Source organism: Phaethon aethereus (genome assembly GCF_964289735.1).
Source record: "Phaethon aethereus genome assembly, chromosome: 1".
Classification (NCBI taxonomy): Eukaryota; Metazoa; Chordata; class Aves; order Phaethontiformes; family Phaethontidae; genus Phaethon; species Phaethon aethereus.
The window spans coordinates 161724522-161743743 of NC_138575.1; the positions used below are offsets into that span (position 1 = coordinate 161724522).

The 19222-nt window shown below is 42.4% G+C and overlaps 1 protein-coding gene across 2 annotated transcripts in view; it reads left to right on the plus strand.

Annotated features, from left to right (window-relative positions):
* Positions 1 to 10837: 10837 nt before the first annotated feature.
* The window catches only part of DOCK9 (dedicator of cytokinesis 9), a gene marked incomplete at its 5' end in the record, with an annotated part of 129939 nt that continues 121554 nt past the window's right edge, over positions 10838 to 19222 (plus strand). For both annotated transcript variants that reach the window (XM_082000816.1, XM_082000818.1), the window contains one exon: positions 10838 to 10986. In XM_082000816.1, the coding sequence (XP_081856942.1) occupies positions 10873 to 10986 (114 nt within the window). The remainder of the gene's footprint in view (positions 10987 to 19222) is intronic.

Below are 19222 nucleotides of genomic sequence, written 5' to 3' on the forward strand. Positions count from 1 at the left end.
CAGGAGAGAACCTACGGACAACATGACTCCAAATTAAATCTGTGTTTGGCTACTCCATCTTCTGATGCATGAGACTTTTCTACAGAGAAAAGACTTCCAATAGAGGAGACGGAGCCTCCCAGGGATGCCCTGCAATTCCCCACTCTACACCACAGGCTTTGAAGGCTTCTTTCTGTGGATTTTTCTTGTCTAACAGAAAAAAGAAGGTAATATGTGGATGGATGAATGGATGGAATATGCATTATTAAAAAATGTTCAAAACATTCCAAGGAGACATCTTTTTTTCCATGAGAAAAAAACCCACATTAGTCACATTGCTTAAAAAGCTTCTGAAAGGCTCTTAGATGTCATGGTTGCTACAGGTAATACTACATAGACCAAGGTAGCTGTAGCTTGAAAATAGACAATAACCTGATCATTTTGTTGACAACTTATTTTGTTCACACATGCAATTAAAATTAAATGTGAGGACTGCTTGGTAGTTTTTAGAAGACAGAAAAGTAAAATGTAAGCAATAGAAATCCTCTGTAGCAAACAAGACCAGTTCTGAATGTAAATTTCTTTTCCTTTTGTGTTTTTTTTTCTTTTGTTTGAAACAACACATATACATATGAAACAGCTCATCAGGAAAACCTAGGAAATCAAGCCTAAACTGACCTCTTTCCTTTGCCCGTGCAAAGGAAGGCTGACAAATGCTCATGAGCTTCCATTCATGATGTTTCATAGGAAAATAGGAGACAGTAGGCATCTTGAGCCAGTCTGTATTGATTCATGCAGAGGGATCCTCCTCCAAGACCACTGTGCTTAACAGCTAAGCAAATTCCAACTGCCCTTCTAAGAAATCTGAGTTTCATCCTAAGTCACATTGGTTATCGGTCACATTTGAAAGGTTTCAAATCATCATTTGAGTGATTATTTTGATTAGGAGGTGTTGCTTTTAGGTAGTATTGCACCAGGTTATAAATTCCAAAGTCTGTCATATAGTCCAGGATTGATTACGAAGTATTTATTTCTTGGAAAGATGTCTGACTTTTGCCCTTTCATTCTGTACTAGTCATGATATTCTGTTTTACGATTTTCTTATTTACACCACATCTACAAACTCACTCTTGCAGCTGCTCCTCATGTGATTATTTCTAGTAGTTTCATTGTGGTTACCCATGTGAATAAGGCTTATTGTTGTGGTATACCATCATAGGCTACAAATATGCAAAAATTATAAAGGGACAGGAAACTTTCAAATCCTTTAAATAATTTCTTTTGGTTTTGGATATGTATTCTTTTTTGGTTTTGCTTGGGTTTTTTGTTTTGTTCTGTTTTAAGATTGCTCTGCAGCTATTTAAAAGTACCTTAAAAAAAAGTTTAAAAACTGCTTCCACTGATTTACTTTAAGTCAGTCAACTGCAGGATAGCAAGCAGTTTCAAAATCTGCCAAAACTTTAGCCAGTAGAAATTAGCAAATATGCAGTTAGATGCATATTGTATTAAAAGATAAAGATCTAGACAATAAAATAGTGTATAGATTATTTTATTTTATGACAGTATAACTACTATGATTATTATAAATGACAGCCAGATGAATTGGCAAGGAAGAAAGCATAAGAACTAAAGTCTAGTATTTTGGAGTATGTACTTATACTGGAGAAACAAGCTCCCAGATACACTACTGCAACGGATACTGGACAAGCATGCATTATACAAAAATATGGTGAAAACACTTCCCTGGTGCCAGCAATGATCTCTGCTGCATCAGTTGCTCTGCCATGGAGATAAGAACTATGAGCTTTTGGACTCACATACAGTGTAAACAATCACCGCTTGATCGCTTTGCTGAACACAGCTCACATCCTATCACTTATTTCTCAGCTCGTGTCTTGGAACGGTATCTAAACAGACCTTGAAACAAGGAACACTTATCCAAATTCTTCGCCTATGAAGAAGTTACCTACTCAGAATGAAAGAAATGTGAGCTATGCCAAATTAAGGGAATGCAGAGCCAAGACAATAATGGAGGATTTCAATACTTTGAATTACAGCATCTGCAGGAGACTCTGTCAGTACTTTCATGTGTTAGGAGATTATCAGCCATCTTCTCCATTCTGCTCTTAAGTTTAAAGTGGGTGGGGAGTCACAAACATTAACACTGCAAGAAATATATTACTGGTTTGTGTAGTAAGGGACATAGTCTCATAATAATAAATATTGTACCTGAAAACTGAAGAATTGAAGTACCAGAATCATTCTGCAGTTTTAATGGAAACATCTTTGACAACATCAAGACAGACTGATTACAGATAAGAAATCCAGGAATCAGCATATGGTCTGGCTTAGCTGGAAATCTCCATCACTACCGAGAAGAAGAATCCTCTTCTGAAAGCCCACAACAACCCTTATGCTGATAATGAGAGATAGATGTGTCCTGTGGTCTTCAAACTGGAAAAACAAGGGGAAGAGGATCTTTGCTTGCAAGCTAGTGGCGCTTATTGTCAGGGCTTTAAACTAAATTTGAAGGGGGAGGGGGATAATATCAGGCTCACCCATGACAAGCTGTGGGGTGACACATCAAGATTAGAAGGACGGGTTGCTAGCAAGGGTCCTCAGCATACTGCACCAGAGAAAGATCTCAGAGGAACTAAAGGGTGTTCGTCTAAGAGGGTGACATGGCTGACAGCCCAGCTGAAGTGCCTCTACACCAATGCACACAGCATGGGCAACAAACAGGAGGAGCTGGAAGTCACCGTGCTGCTAGAAAGCTACGACCTGGTTGCCATTACTGAAACTTGGTGGCATGAATCCCACAACTGGAGTGCAGCTATCGATGGCTACAGGCTGTTCAGAAGGGACAGGCAAGGAAGGAAGGGTGGAGGTGTTGCCCTCTACATCAAAAAATGGACAGAGTGTGAAGAGCTGTCTCTGAAGAATAGACACAAGCAGGTCGAAAGCTTATGGGTAGGAGTCAGGGATGGAGGCAAGGAAGGGAGCCTTGTGGTTGGTGTCTACTGCGGGCCTCCCAATCAAGGGGAGCCTATTGACGAAGCCTCCTCAGTCCAGCTACAGGAGGCATCATGCTCGCAGGCTCTCGTCCTGCTGCTGGGGGACTTCAACCACCCCAACATCTGCTGGAAAAGTAGCACGGCAAGCTGTAGGCAATCCAGGAGACCCATGGAGTGCACGGAGGATAACTTCCTGTGCCAGGTAATAGGCAGCCCTACTGGGGGGATGCCATACTGGACCTGTTGGTCACCAACGCAAGTGAGCTAATTGGTGACATCAAGATCGGAGGCAGCCTGGGCTGCAGTGATCATGCACTGGTGGAGTTCGCAGTCCTGAGGTATAGGGGGCAAGCAAAGAGTAAAGTCAGGCCCCTGAATTTTAGGAAAGCAAACTTCCATCTCTTCAAGGAGTTAGTCAGTAGGACCCTCTGGTAAACTGCCCTCAGGGACAAGGGAGCAGAACAGAGCTGGCAGATCTTGAAGGATGCTTTCCACACAGCACAAGAGCTCTTGATCCCCAGGTATAAGAAATCGGGAAAGGAAGGCAAGAGGCCAGAATGGCTGAGTCAAGACCTGCTGGTCAAACTAAAGAGCAAGAAGAAAATACACAGGTGGTGGAAGCAGGGACAGGTGTCCTGGGTAGAGTACAGGGACACTGCCTGGTTGTGTAGGGATGTGTAGGGATGAAGTCAGGAGGGCCAAGGAGCAGCTGGAGCTGAACTTGGCAAGGGATGCCAAGAATAATAATAAGGGCTCCTACAGCTATGTCAGCCAAAAAAGGAAGGTCAGAGAAAGTGTATCCCCCTTGATGAGCAAGATTGGCAAACGAGTAAAAAAGGATGAGACGGCTGAAGTACTCAATGACTTCTTTGCCTAAGTCTTCACTGGAAGTGTCTCTTCCCACACCTCTTGAACGGATGGACTGCAAGACAGGGACTGGAAAAGCAAAGTTCCTCCCTCTGTAAAAGATCAGGTTTGCGACCACCTGAGGAACCTGAACATGCACAAGTCTATGGGACCTGATGAGATGCATCCCAGAGTCCTGAGGGAATTGGCTGATGCAGTTGCCAAGCCATTCTTCAGGATACTTGAAAAGTCCTGGCAGTCAGGTGAAGTCCCTGGAGACTGGAAAAAGGGAAACATTGCACCCATTTTTAAAAAGGGTAGCAAGGAGGACCCTGGGAACTACCGACCTGTCAGCCTCACCTCTGTGCCTAGGAAGATCATGGAACAGATCCTCCTAGAAGCTATGCTAGGTGATTGGAGACAGCCAGAACGTCTTCACCAAGGGCAAGTCCTGCCCGACCAACCTAGTAGCGTTCTATGATGGAGTGACCACATCAGTGGACAAAGGAAGAGCTACTGATATCACCTATCTGGACTTTTGTAAGGCCTTTGACACAGTTCCCCACAACATCTTTCTCTCTAAATTGGAGAGATATGGATTTGATGGGTGGACTGTTTGATGGATGAGGAATTGGTTGGATGGACGCATCCAGAGGGTAGTGGTCAATGGCTCAATGTCCCAATGGAGATCAGTGATGTGTGGTATCCCTCAGGGGTCTGTACTGGGACGAGTAGTGTTTAACATCTTCATCAATGACATAGTGGGATCGAATGCACCCTCAGCAAGTTTGCAGATGACACCAAGCTGAGTGGTGTGGTTGACGTGCCTGAGGGACGGGATGCCATCCAGAGGAACCTGGACAAGCTCCAGGAATGGGCCCATGTGGAACCTTATGAGGTTCAACAAGGCCAAGTGCAAGTTCTTGCACCTGGGTCAGGGCAACCCCCAGTATCAGTACAGGATGAAGGGACTGAGAGCAGCCCTGCTCTGAAGAAGGACTTGGGGCTGCTGGTGGATGAAAAGCTGGACATGAGCCGGCAACGAGCACAGCTCGCAGCCCAGAAGGCCAACCAGATCCTGGGCTGCATCCAAAGTGTGGCCAGCAGACTGAGGGAGGGGATTCTACCCCTTTACTCCGCTCTGCTGAGAACCCCACCAGGAGTCCTGCGTCCAGCTCTGGAGCCCTCAGCACAGGAAAGACATGGACCTGTTGGAGCGGGTCCAGAGGAGGCCACAAAAATGATCACAGGGATGGAACACCTCTCCTGTGAGGACAGGCTGAGAGAGTTGGGGTTGTTCAGCCTGGAGAAGAGAAGGCTCTGGGGAGACCTTATTGCAGCCTTCCAGTACTTAAAGGGGGCTTCTAAGAAATATGGGGACAGACTTTTTAGCAGGGCAAAAGCAGGTAGCTTTGTTACCCTGTAGCAATAGGACAAGGGGTAATGGTTTCAAACTAAAAGAGGGCAGATTTAGACTAGATAGAAGGAAGAAATTTTTCACAGTGGAGGTGGTGAACCACTGGCACAGGTTGCCCAGCGAGGTGGTAGATGCCCCATCCCAGGCAACATTCCAGGTCAGGTTGGAGGGGGCTCTGAGCAACCTAGTCTCGTTGAAGATGTCCCTGCTCATTGCAGGGGGGTTGCACTAGATAACCTTAAAAGGTCTCTTCCACCCCAAAGATTCTATGATATGCACTTTAGCTGCTGGTGGTGGTCATGATATGACATGAGGCATCTCTTAAAAGTACACAGCAACCCTAAACAGCAGTTCAGTGAAAGGTGAGAAAGTAAATAAACATTTTAAACTGTAGAAGTTAAAAAACTCTGAAGCATTAAAAAACCTGAGTTAATTGGTACAAAACCTTATGCATCCATTTTTACTTTTGTTAAATGTATCCTTCGCTACCTCAGTTTAACACAAACTATCTAAACTGAGTTTAGACAAGTCTAAATAATCTAAACCAAAATCACAGTAGCCACTCAGAAGTTCTAAATCAATTTCCTATCAGTTCTTACAACTAACACTGAAGAAAGAATATTATCCCAGAAACCTGAATTAAACTGATTAATTGACTGATAAACTGAAAGAAGTGTCATAATTGTCTTATGAGTCAGAGGAAAAGGCAGGAAGTGAATTATTCTGTATCCTCGTGAACTTGCATAGGAATTTATTTACATAGAACTGTAATTACCCTAGTTGCAGTTTTGCCAGGGCATGAGAGGTAACACCATCTTTGCTTTTAAGAAAAAAGAAGCTATATTTATGCCATGCATCAATACAGAGAAAGATTTAGTTGCTTGTAATAATCCTGCAATTCCTCTGCTGAATGTAAGAAAAATAATTGGAAAAATGAGCTTTTAGAATTGCACCTGAATGGGCAGAAAGATCATAGAGCATTTACTTGGTCCTTCCTCAAGTTTCTATTGGCAGGGGTTGCAATGATTAAGCCTAAAACACAGAGTTGCACTGAAACAGATTACATCATTCAGCAAAGTAGGTCATGCATGTAGTTTTATGAACAGTACCATGCTGGAAGTCACTAAGAAACGTCCACTAAATCCTCCTGCTCTTCACCACACGATATACCCAGATTTCCAGGAAAGGAATAAAACAGAATATTTTTGTGCATTTCCATTTATGAGCAACAGAGACACACATACACATACATGCTCTTTCTTACTATTATAATCAAAGGAAACATCATCAAAGTAATTTATGGCATATCCGCTGAGTGGACATACACATTTCCTTTACCTTACACTAAATAGCCAGTTTCAGGTATTTGAATTTAAGATGAATAAACGACTTGTAGACCTGGGGATGCCATCTGATAAAAAATGACGTTATCTTGAGAATTTATGTTACAGATTTCATGGGCTATATCAGTGTAGTGTCATCAAAGTAATTTGTAAATGTTTGTACATTTCTGCACGTAAACTTGGCACACGCACCCCTCCCAAAAGAACTAAAAGCCGCTATTCAGAAATATCTGTGTGCACTGCTTGCAAAATATTTGGAAGGACAGATTAGCTGTATCTGGGAAAAAGTCAGTCTTAGGCAGATGCAGAAAAACCTCTCCATTATTCCGTTCAGGCACTGGGAGAATTTTAAAAAGGAGTTCAAATGAACCTACTCCAGCACATCATTGAACGGGTTAGTATGTTTGAAGTTGCTAAGCAAGCCATCCATCTGCAGTATTGTTTTACTTTAATTTTTACAAGTATACAGAACTAGTAGCTCATTTTAAATTAAAATACTGATAAAATGGTATCCAAAATTAAGGTTTTTATACTTCTGCCTTTTGGAGCACAAAAAAAGGAATGCATCTTCTCTGGATTTTAAGATCCTGTTCCAAGTTGTTTATTATCTGTAAAACCTCCAGACTGTCTGCATGTCTAATGTTTAGTGTGTACTCCCTTGCTTCCTCTATTAGCACGTACTCTGACCACAGCATTTGTTATGATTTGGTGGCCATTAGCTTATCAGCTCTTTTCTTTTCCTAACTGAATGAATTTGCAGGCCAGAAAGGTTATGACGATCATCTGGCTTGACCTCCACAGCAACATAAGCCAAGAAATTTTGGAACGTGAACTTTGCTTTGAGTCCATAATTTAAGGGATGACTTAGGGCCCAGGATTTAGAAAAGATATTGGATCTTAATTTAGAATCTGGGAGATAGAATTTAGTGGGTCCTTAGGGATATTATACCAAACAACTCCTCTTGTGGCTAAAATAAAAGGATCTTGTGCTTATTCTAAACCAGTATAATTTTACCTGCCAGTTACTGGTTCTCACTGTCATCTTACCTGATAGATTAAAGAGACTTTTAATATTTGAAACCTTCTTCCCTTGCAAATCCTAGCATGTTATGATCAAGCTTTTGTATACGCTAAACAGATGCTTCTTCAGTCTCTCACTGCAAGGTAGATTTTCCTGGCTTTTCCAGTTTGTCAATTACTTGTATTAAAATGCAATTACTACTATTTCAGTAATAGTTTGATGCATGCCATATATAACAACAACACTATTACTACTTCTTAATATTCCTCTGCTTTTACATCCAAGATTTGTACTATAAGCATGAATCATTTTGAGTTGTTCATAACCACAGTATAACATCTCTGTAATTTAACTTAAAAATACTCTTTGTACTTAGGTGCCTTTCCACTCAGCTGTATTCAAATAAACAATTCAGAAAGTCCCATTCTAACCACCCTGCAAAAAAAGCAGGCTCTGCTTCAGAAGTAACATCTCCCTATAAATATTTACATCTGCATCTATGTTATTAGTGATTATTTTATGTTTTCTTTACATAAGGTAATAAAGATTAGGAACAGGATTGAGATAAAACCAAATCTTTGTTGTAGTTTGCTAAACAGGTTTGTAACCAATGATGATTTTCAAGTTATAATTACTTTTCAGATCTGCTGGGTAATTTTTTTGTTCCGATAAATATAAGTTCCAAGTTTTGTATAAAAATATTTATAAATAGAATATTGGCAACAAATAGAATATGGCATAATGTCTCCACAGAAGCTCAAAACCATACAGTTACCTTTGCCAGGTAAAATACTAATCCCACTAAACAACAGGCCTAAATTCCAGCAAATCCTGCTGATATTAGAAACTCAATAATGCTTTAATTCCTAGATGTGATGCGTATGTTTTATGTTCTTATCTTCATGATTTTCATGATTTTGCCAAAGGTTCTCTTCATGTTATTTTAGCTCAAATAACCTTTTGCTTTACATTTCTAATAGGCACCAAATCAGTTTCTCTCTTTCATTTCTGGAACAAACATAGACATGTTGATCATTAACAAGAATGATTCAGAATCTCATAAAATTCCTGGACATGACTTAGTTGGTCCTGAAAGTTTAAATGTTTATATCTGTTTATACCTGTTGCTATTTAGCATCCTTACTAAGTAGTGACTGAATAAAACATTTGCAATTATATCCATAAAGTATCACTGCATTATCCAGGTTTCTATTAAATAAAGAAATGCTTTTGTACATTGGCATTGTGACTGAAAATTGTATATTTCAAAGCAGCAGGGAAACTATGCTACTGTCAAGATTTTTTTTCTTTCTTGATCTTGACATTTAAAAAAATATATTTCCCTTGTCCTTTAGGCAATGAGACAAGACTTTTCATTCATATATTTATCTGCTATTATTCATTCCCATTGTTTCATAACTGTTAGCTTACCATCTCTGCTTATCAGCTTCCATTTTTTTTCCTTTCTTTTCATACACGTATTAATTGTTACTTTCATTTTCTTTCTTTAGCTGAATGCGTTCAGCTGAGAAGAAACTTTGATGATTGTGATAACGTCATCTTTTGGGTATCATAGAATCTTTGAGTTGGAAGGGACCTTTACTATTTACCTATTTGATGCATTTTCCTACATATCTCTATCTATACAGGTATTATTCAGTTTTCTGCAGACTTGGTGCATAATATATATGGGAAATATGTGTATGTAGCAAATACAGTTAAATTATGCCATTTTACATTCAAGCAACCATAAAATTGGCAGATTAGGCTATTTTTTTGGTCAGAGTTGTCAGAACTCAAAGCACCTGAGTGCTCTGAAAATAACATATGATTTTATTTTAGAAAATGATCATCTATTATTTATATAAAATCTAGGACATGTTTACTTGTGGAGGTTTGAGATCTAGACATACCCTACAGATTGAGATAAAAAAATAAAGATGATGAGCCTAAGATAGCTCATTCTAGTTACCCTAGCTCTAAATGCTTACATGGCTGCTCATCCAGTTCTGTACTCAGATAATGTGTCTCACCAGTATCCAATTTCCTGATTTATCAGCCTAAACGTCGATTCATAAACAGACCAGGTCTCACATTTGTGAGGTCAGGAACTCCAGTTATCTTCAACGAGCCTGGCGAGCCCCCCTCTCTGCGCATTCTTAAAGACAGTATAAACCAACGTGAGCACTCAAGTTGTGACAGACACCCTACTAAAAAAAACATAGCTCATGCATTGGAAAAGGTGAGCCTCTGAGCCTTCAGAGGTGCAACTTCCCCTACAAAAATAAACTATTTGCGAGAAGAAAATGGCACGCAGCAAAACCCCCAAAACGCAGCTTCCTTAGGATGCCCGGGCAGCGCGACCGAGAGCCAACGCGCCTGCTTCCCAGCCGTGACCGCCGTAGCTTCGGCACCGACCTCACCGCGGTCCTACGCGCCCGCTACACCACGTGCATGATGTAGACCCACGTCGGTAGGTGCGTGTACACACGGCTACAGGTATGAACGCGGGCGGCAGCCGCCGGCGCAGAGCCCAGGCAGGCAGGGGGCAGCGCGCGCCTGGCGCAGCGGGCGGCCGCGTATCCCCGGCCCTCAGAGGACAACAACGGCCGCGCTTTGCCGCCGGACCCAACTGCTCGGAGCCGAACGGAGCCGCGCTCACCCGCCACACCCCAGAGGACCGAGAGGAGCACAACTCCCCGCCCCGAGGCCCACCGCCGCCACCGGGACGCTGTCCCGACCGCTGCCGCCGCGGCTCACCACCGCCCGCCCCGCCAAGGGCGGGGCCTCTCCGGCAAGGGCGGGAACTTCCGGCTCCAGCCGACCCCGCCCCTCACCTTGGCCTCGGGGCCGCGCTAAGCCAATGAGAGTAGGGAGTCGCAGCCGGGCAGGTAACCAGGCCCCCAATCAGAAAGGCGCCGCGGGAACAGGTGGGGGCGGGGCCTCGGCGTGCAGCGCGCGCGGCCCCGCCCCTTCGCCCCGTTGGCCGCCGCGCCAATCGGCCTCCGCGGCGGCACCCCGCTCCCCCCGCCCGGCGGCGAGCGGGTGTGTTTGGAGGTGGGGGCGCGGCGCGCGCCGGCTCCGCGGGGGAGGGGCTACCTGCCAGGAGCGGCGCCGGCTGCGACACCCGCCGGCGGGGCTCGCGCCCTGTCCGCCTCCCGACGGTCGCCCTCCGTCTACCTCCCCCCCTCCGCCGCCGCCGCCGCGTGAGGGGCCGCCCGGCGGCCGGGCCGGAGGACCGCGGAGGCAGCCATGGCACTGGTGGCCCCGGAGACTCGGAAGTTCACGCGGGCGCTGAGCAAGCCCGGCACAGCGGCCGAGCTGCGGCAGAGCGTCTCCGAGGTGGTGCGCGGCTCCGTTCTCCTGGTGAGTGTGGGGGCGGCCCGTCAGGGGCCCGGGCGAGGCTCCGCCGGGGCCTCACGGGGCGGCGGGGGGGGGGCAGGCGGTGGCCCCGGAGGAGGAGGAGAAGACGGGCCCTTTGATCCTCCCTGGGCCCTCCCGGGCTGTCACGGCGGAGGCGGGGGGGCGGTGTTGGCGCGGCTTCGTGCCGGGGTTGCGGCTCTCCGTCCCCCCCGGAGGCCGCTGCGGGCGGGGTGCGGTGCGGTGCAGCCGCAGGCGGGGCGGGGACGCTCCCGGCGGCAGCCGCGCGGAGGGCGCCATGGGATGCGGCTGCCCGGCGGGCACGGCTGGGCGCTCGCGCCCTCCTCGCCGCCGGCTTCTCCTCGGCCTGAGGCCATGCGGGACAGCCCCGGGCAGGCGGAGCCCCCTGGGAAGCCGCGGCCCCCTCCTCCCGGTAACCGGCCTTAGGCCGGGCGGAGGGGCCTGCTTGCCTCCTTCCTCCTCCACCTGTGGAGCGGGTGCAGCTGGCACCTGGCCTTACTGCACTGAAGTGCTTGTGCGAGTGAAAACAGTGGTGCAGAAGTGATGGTGTTTTTTTTTTTTTTTCGTCGTACTACTGTCTTGCACGCGTTCCGACTAAACCACGCTTTTTGTGGCGTGTATCGTACGGAATGAAAGATGAGCGCTGGCAAGTGTACCAGGGATGTTTTAGTGTCGTATTTGTCCCTACTGCCTGTGCTGGGCCAGCACGTGGTGGTTGTTCTTACCAGTTCACGATTGGGCGCATTAGTTTAATTTAAGCTGCTGAAAGTAAATTTGTGTGAAGGTGTTAGATGGTGAACTGAGGCAGCTGGGACCGAGAGAGAGAAGTATGTTTTTTTGGCCTGGCTGTACCCAGGTGACGACATCTTAAACAGCCTCAGCAAGATTTTTTCAGAGCTTCTCTCTTGGGGCTCTTGTTCATGGTATGCTTTTGTTTTCCGTGTGGTTTTGTTATCTCCAAGGAGAATGTTTTAGTAAGCACTTAACCCTGTGCAAGTTTTGGTGCTGGGGTTCTTGATACTGGGAGCTGATCTGTCATTTGTTTTTCATTCTTGCTAATGCCAAGTATAGTCTTGTCTAACTTTTTTAAACTGCTTGTCAGAACACTGTCTTGTCATAGCTACATGTTGTGAGAGTAACAAATGCTGTAGCTGTAATTCAAATACCTTTATTAAATAAAAAGGTGGCTCTAAAATTAAGTTACTCTTCATTTAACTGTGGGTCACGGAATATATAATAAAGGCCTAATATGCATAGTTCAGGGTCCACCTGGATACTGGCAGCTTTCCATAAGACACTAGAACATATACGTGTAACAAACATCCAATATATATTAACATTTCTCCAGGGATCAAGTCTTTCCTGGGAAGAGTGGAAGAAGGAGATGAATATTTAAAAATATTTTTCATATTGAGAGAGCGTGAAAGGGTTTAGGTATTTTAATGACACAAATAAATGATTCTTTTGCAGTAATCGGCAACCCTGCTCTCCCCTGCTTCCGCTTTAGAGGGTTTTTTTTCTTAATACAGTTATGACTAGTGTCATTGAGATGAGTTGGAAAATATTTATCTGATTCTTTAAGTTGTTCAGGTTGACCCAAATACATAATAGGATGGTATTCACTAATGTTGCAGGTATTTTTGCCACAACAGCATGTTCTGCAGAATTTTAAGGAGGTGAAAGAAGTGGTGTGAAATGGTGTACTGGCTCAATCTTATTCCAGATAAGTTCTTCCATCACTATTTTAGAAAGCAAAAATAGTGACTTACTATTCATGGCGACTTAACATTCATGTCAGGTTTGTGATCCTTTTCTGTTAGCTTGATGCATGGAGTAAAATCCCCATCTCTCTCCCATACAATCTTGTGCTGAAGTTCATCTTTCTGTTTCAGCTGTATTTTGCCCCCTGCTCTTATGTCTTTCCTACTGTCATGAATGCTGTTCATTTTATCACTGAACTCCTATGTTCCTGCTCACACTCTGTTTAAATCATGAAATAAAAGGCTAGCGTTTGCAGGTTTACCTTTACCTTTTTACCTTTTCTTCCTCCTTTGAATGTACTGTAACTCATTTTGTTGAGCATTGTGACGTATGGAATGAAATCTTACTCTTTTTTTTTTTTAATGAAAAAGGAGGAGTTTAGGTGGGATAGTATTTTTTTTTTGCTATAAAAGACTTTTAAAAACTATTTACTTCTCTAAGTTTGACAGGTTGACCTGTTTCTTAGCTGTTGGAGTTTCTGGGCTTTATTAATCTGAAAAATCTCTTAGGCTGACCTGGTGAACATAGGATTCTTACCAGTATTATAGTAGCTGTGAAATAATCTATTCAGATGTGTGACTTTAAAGAAGACCCACTTTCTTTCCTAAGCTGCTTCTCAATGCTCTTTGATAGAGCACCCAGCCAGGATTTTTTGAACTGGGTTGTCAACAAAATGTCTTGCTTAAAACATAATTCAGCAGTGGTAACTAATGTGATCTTACTGTCATCACTTGGTCATGAACAAATACTGCAATTTTCCGATACTGAAAAAATACTGAAGCTGTTTTCCATTGGCTTGGTTTGCAGTGTAGAACCTGGAGATACGAAAGAATGAATTCAAACTAGCAGTTCTTGGTGGGTGATCTGTACAGATATGTACAACCAAATATTGCTTCTGACTGTACATCTCTGAAGCAGAATGTACTGCGCAGTGATGCAAATCATCCACTTGTTACTTGCAATAGCAGATAAAAGTGAACTGCTAATACCTCTAAGGTTGTATAAATTCTCTAACTTACTATGGTGGCTACTGTTTAATAGTTCCATCCATTTTTACCATTAACAACCTACTGCTAGACTTAAAAGAATAAAACACAAAAAAAATCCCCAAACCATTTCCCATCTTTAAATGAGGTTTATTCGGTCATATTTCTGAAATATGCTTGTCTTTTCTGCTTTATAAATTTTCTTAGGATCAGACTGATGAAAGAGGACTGAAAACAGCATGTCAGTAGGATAGCATGGTATATCTTAAATTTTTGGATTGCTCTTTATTGGAACTAGAAGTCAGTTCAGGCAACTGACAGACTAAATAGCTTGGCTGAGTAGTAAAACAACATTAAGCAGATGCGGTTAGCCAAGCTAGTTTTCATCACAAAATGAAGCAAGCTATCTTGTCAGCATTTCACATCGCGTACGTTCTTTCTGTTTGATTCAGTTTGCAGAAGCAACAAGTACAGCTTGGTTGGCTGAACTGAAAACTTCTTTGGCAATCACCTTTTCACTGTGGTGTAAGGCACATAATACATATCTTGATTATTTAGATCTAGTTTTTGCTGTTTTCTGCTTGACAGTAGCATTCTTGCTGAATATGGTCTTGTGCGTTGTTAATGTTGTTCTGACTTCAGACTAGGCGCATGACTTAATGTGATGCCTCTGACCACACAAATACATTTACGTCTGGGGAGTAAGATTATGGGGATGACAAGTCTGTCTCTTAAACCAGTAATCTCACCAAGAGCAGTCTTCAATGCAGTTTTAGTATTCAGCATAACTGGAAGCGGTCTCTTTAAGTGGTGATGAGTTACCCAATGCATGGTGTGTACAGATCAGTAGCACTGCTGGAGGGCTATGTGGTGTCTTGTTCAATGATATGTTAATGGTAAATTATCTCAGTGACACAACAAGGCGTTCTACCCTATATTAAATTAAACTGACACTTAAGGATAATAAGCAATTAAGAGAATGTTTGGCATGCCAGATTGGGTCTGTTCTTGCCTAGCTGTCAATAAAATGCCCTTATCAAATATGCAGATGATGAAAATGTTTAAATATACCAAATAATGCAGCAAAAGTTGTTTCCCTGTGTTGAAACTAACATTGTTTAGAAGAAACTGGAGATAGGGGAAAACAGGATAAAATTGGATTGATTCCCAGATTGTTCTGTGCAGTTCTTTTTGTTTTCTATGTATAAAATAGGTTTGAGTATTTGAAGGCTGAAATAATCAAATCTTAATATAGTCTTGGGCTTTATATGTTAACTTCAGGTACCTGGTAGAGCTCTTGAGTTCTAAAACTTGCAGAAATTGAGCTTTTCAGGTGTAGAGGAAAATCAGTATATATAAAGACAAAACTTGAATCTCCTCAAGAGTCTTTGATGTCAATCTCATCGATGTTTTGTCCTTTTTTTTTTTAAGACTACTTAGTCTTGATTTTAACACGACGTCAGCTTTGTCTTTTCAATCCTGATCTCTGCTTTCTGTGAATCTCAACTCCATTAAAAAGATGGATAGGTGGACTCTACGCTCTATTATTACAATGTTTTTAACATAGTGTTTTTCCAAGAACACAATTACTGGGAGGATTATGTAGTATTAATTTTGGTGTGGTATTTTCCTTTCTGATTTGTGTATCCTTTTGTATGCCCTGTGCACAGAGGGCTTGTGTGCTTTTCTGAAAGCAGCTTCTCTGTATATGATGAATGGAGAATTTGGAACCTCATTAACTGCGAGATTTCGGTTGCAGTGTTTGTGTAGAAAGAGATAGGCGATGGCTTTCTTTAGGAAAATAGGAATTAAAAAGTGATACGTAGTGCTGAATGGATGAGTGAGGACTGGGATCTTTTAGAGCTGATGGGTACAGAAAAGCTGGGTAAGGCTTGAGATTTCTGTTAAGGAATGTGAAATTGTATATGTAAGGAATTTGGGAGAAGCAAGTTGTTATGAATGGATAAGTGAAAGCAGGGAGATGAGAACTGGCACTCACGATTTTAAAGGAAAAATCATGGCTGACAATGAATGTCATCCTAACACATCTCATCTTGGAGGAACTCGATGCGAATGGTATTGTTTATTCAGCCAGTCCCTGAACTATTGAACTTTCTTTTTTGTTGTGGGGGGAAAAAAACTGATACTCAACCCTGAAGAAGTTATTTTAGTTTATGATATGTACTACTTACCTTTCCTAAAGGAAATAAAATTTGGAAGAGAATAAGATCTTTTTGATAAGGGTGCTAATTTTATTTCAGCAAAGTGCATGTAAAAACCTTGATTGGTTACAAAACACTAGTAAGAAAATGTGTTACTTCTGGGAAGTCTGATACTCCTGAGATGATGTACTGAGTATGATATACATTTCATTTCTTTGGTTGTGAAGATTCAGAGGTTATAGCACTGAAGTTTCTATTAATAAATACCATTAAACTTATTTGAATTTTAAATGTCAGTAGACTTCTTGTTCAGAAAGGAAATGTGAGGGGGAAAAATACAGGACAGCTGAATTTCTGTTTGAATGAAAATATATTTAACTATTCAACAACGTTAATCCTTCTTGTTAGCTGCACCTTATTTCTTTTTTATTTTCTGGAGCTTTTTCTGTCCCACTAGATAAGGATAATTATGTTTAAAATAGAGGAGTAAATGCTTTAAAAATAGTTGTGTGTAATACAGCAAATGTCAGATGTAGGGTGATGGTGGATTCGGTTTTCAGTCTGTGGTGGCAGCAGCTCTCATGAAGCACGTAATACCACAGCATGACCTCTCTTTCCTCTCTTCCTCCTACTCATGCCCTTTAATCAGGATCACATATTTGTATCTCAATGGAAGTAGAACTCATTACACCTGAATTTAAAGTTGGGAATTTCACATCTCCATAATTATTTTTTTCCCCCCACATTGAGGATCTTGTGCAAAAAACTTAAAACTATACTCCACTTAAAGTCATTTGGTTACGCTGCATTGTGCTTCCACGTAAATGTTTCAAAAGGGTCTGTAATTACTCATTTTGAAAACGAGACCTTTAATGTCAACTGTTTTTTTCTATTGCATAGATGTAGATGTTCAAGTTACTTTTAAGCATATGTGGTTATTGGACTGAGTGGTCACTTGTAGTGTGTGCCTGAGATTAGATAACCGTCAGATATATGCATGTATATGCAAGCTCAACAATTTGTGAATTTGGCAATTTAACCAGATATTTGTGTTTTTGAGTTGGCTTTAAGATTCTGCCAAATTCGTGTGTTTTTGCTTTGAAAATAGTAACAAAAAATTACTGGTAAGTCATTGAAGCAAATAAGGGGAATTCAGTTTTCCAGATAGCAAGAAGCTTGATTGTGTCCTTCTGAGAAATGTATTGCCTATATTGCTTTTATTTAAGAATTTCTGTAACTGTTAGAGGTGATTTGGTGCCAGTGGCTCTTCATGGAGATAAAGAAAAGGTGTAACATCTTCAGTGCTGGTGTCCAGGAAGCTCTTATTTAGACCTGAAATTTCTGATGGCGGTTGAAGAACTTACCTAGCATAGTGATCTTAAAAACCTCCAAAAAAATATACAGTAGAAATGTACATAAAACTTCCTTCCTTAGCTAGTGTTTATTTTTGATTTTAAGGTTGAATGATCTCAACTACTTCAGTTGACTTAAATGCTGAAGGCAAAACTCCTTCATTTGGAAGACGGTAAAGACAAATTCATTCTCCCTCGCCCCCCTTAGGTTATCTATGCCCATGAAGAGCATTAATTATGCAAGGCAGAAAGGGCATAAAGTTGCACAAGTAGTCCATGTATTACACAATGCCTTTCTCATTGAAATATTTTTGAAATAACTTTTATATCTAAAGAAGATGCTCCAATAATTCTGACCATGTAACTTATTTTAGACCATAATTTAGAGGATGGATAGGCTTGTGAAGGGAGGCTTACAATTCTCTCTTAGTCCAGAGGCACTCATGTACTTAGTATCATAAATTTAATAATCTATGAAACAGCAGTAGGTAACACATGATGAAAAAGCTATGGGATTTCTTTTCTTTTATTTTTCTGTAAGGGTCCTTAAAGTTCTTTTTGTGAGAATGAAAGTGAGCATATATTGCCTCAAAATAGAGAATTCCTGTAATATTAAAATAAATTAGCAGTCTTAGAGGCCTTAAAAACCAACCTGGTTAATGTTATGGACAAGATTTATTGTACTAAGGGCCAGCATTTCATTGGTACAATGGACTCTGCTTTGGAAAAGAGTTTACTAGATATCTAAAAGTCTTCAGAAAGTTCAGCGGAAGCTCTGAAGGAGGTTTTATGAAGAAAGCTGTTCTGGAGTACAGAGGTTTGGTCAGAGAAGTCCAACATCTGTAGCTGAGGTTTCCCTCTACTACACCTCCATCGTGACTGGTTGAGAGAAATAGCACCTTTGCTGCAGAAACATTAAGAAAATAAAAATCTTAATCTGACTGCAGGGGTGGGGGATGGGATTCTTTCTGGCGTACGGGTGAATTACTGCATCTGTTAAAACAGTTTGTCATCTCCTCATCTGTGCCCAGTGAATCAGTTAGAAGAGAAGGAATGGAGAATCCAGATACTATCTTCTGCATTCTCCTGCTGTGTCCAGAGGTTGCTGTCTGGTTTGGAGGCTCAGGCAGTTCAAGTGAGGAACAAATGAGAAAGAAGAAATCAAGAGCCTTTGTTGAAAACTCTGTCTGGATCTGGCACCTTGGACTGATGAAACTAACCACTCCATTCTGTGAGTAGTGCTGTATTTAAGGTAGTGGTGTTGCCTTGAGGCTACTGGTGAATATCCAGAATATAAAAAAAAAAACCCACAGCAGCAGCAAAGATCTCGCCAAGGGATGTGGTGTGAAGGGGTGCTGTGATTATTTCACACAGTAACAGTCTGGGTGAGGCTGGAAGGGACCTTTGGAAGTGATTTGGTCCAACCCTCTGGTCAAGCTGGGCCACCTAGAGCTGGTTGCCCAGGACCATGTCCAGATGGCTTTTGAGTATTGCCAAGGATGGAGGCTGTGCAACCTCCCTGGGCAACCTGTGCTGGTGCTCAGTCAACCTCACAGTGAAAAAGTCTCTTGTGATGTTCAGAGGGCACCTCCTGGGTTTTCAATTTGTGCCCATTGCCTCTGGTCCTGTCACTGGGCACCACTGAGAAGAGCCTGGCTCTGTCTTCTTTGCACTCTCCCTTCAGGTATTTATGTACCTTGATAAGATCCCCCTGAGCCTTCTCCAGGCTGAACAGTCCCAGCTCTCTCAGCCTTTCCTCATAGGAGGGATGCTCCAGTCCCTTCTTCATCTTTGCAGCCCATTGCTGGACTCTCTCCAGTACTCCTATGACTCTCTTGTGCTGGGGAGCCTAGAACTGGACTATTGTGTGTGCTTGTTATGTAAAGTGTTAGTTTGCTTTTTAAGAATCAAGTAATCTTAGCTCTGTGTGCTGAGGAAGCAAGCAGATCGCAGGCTGATT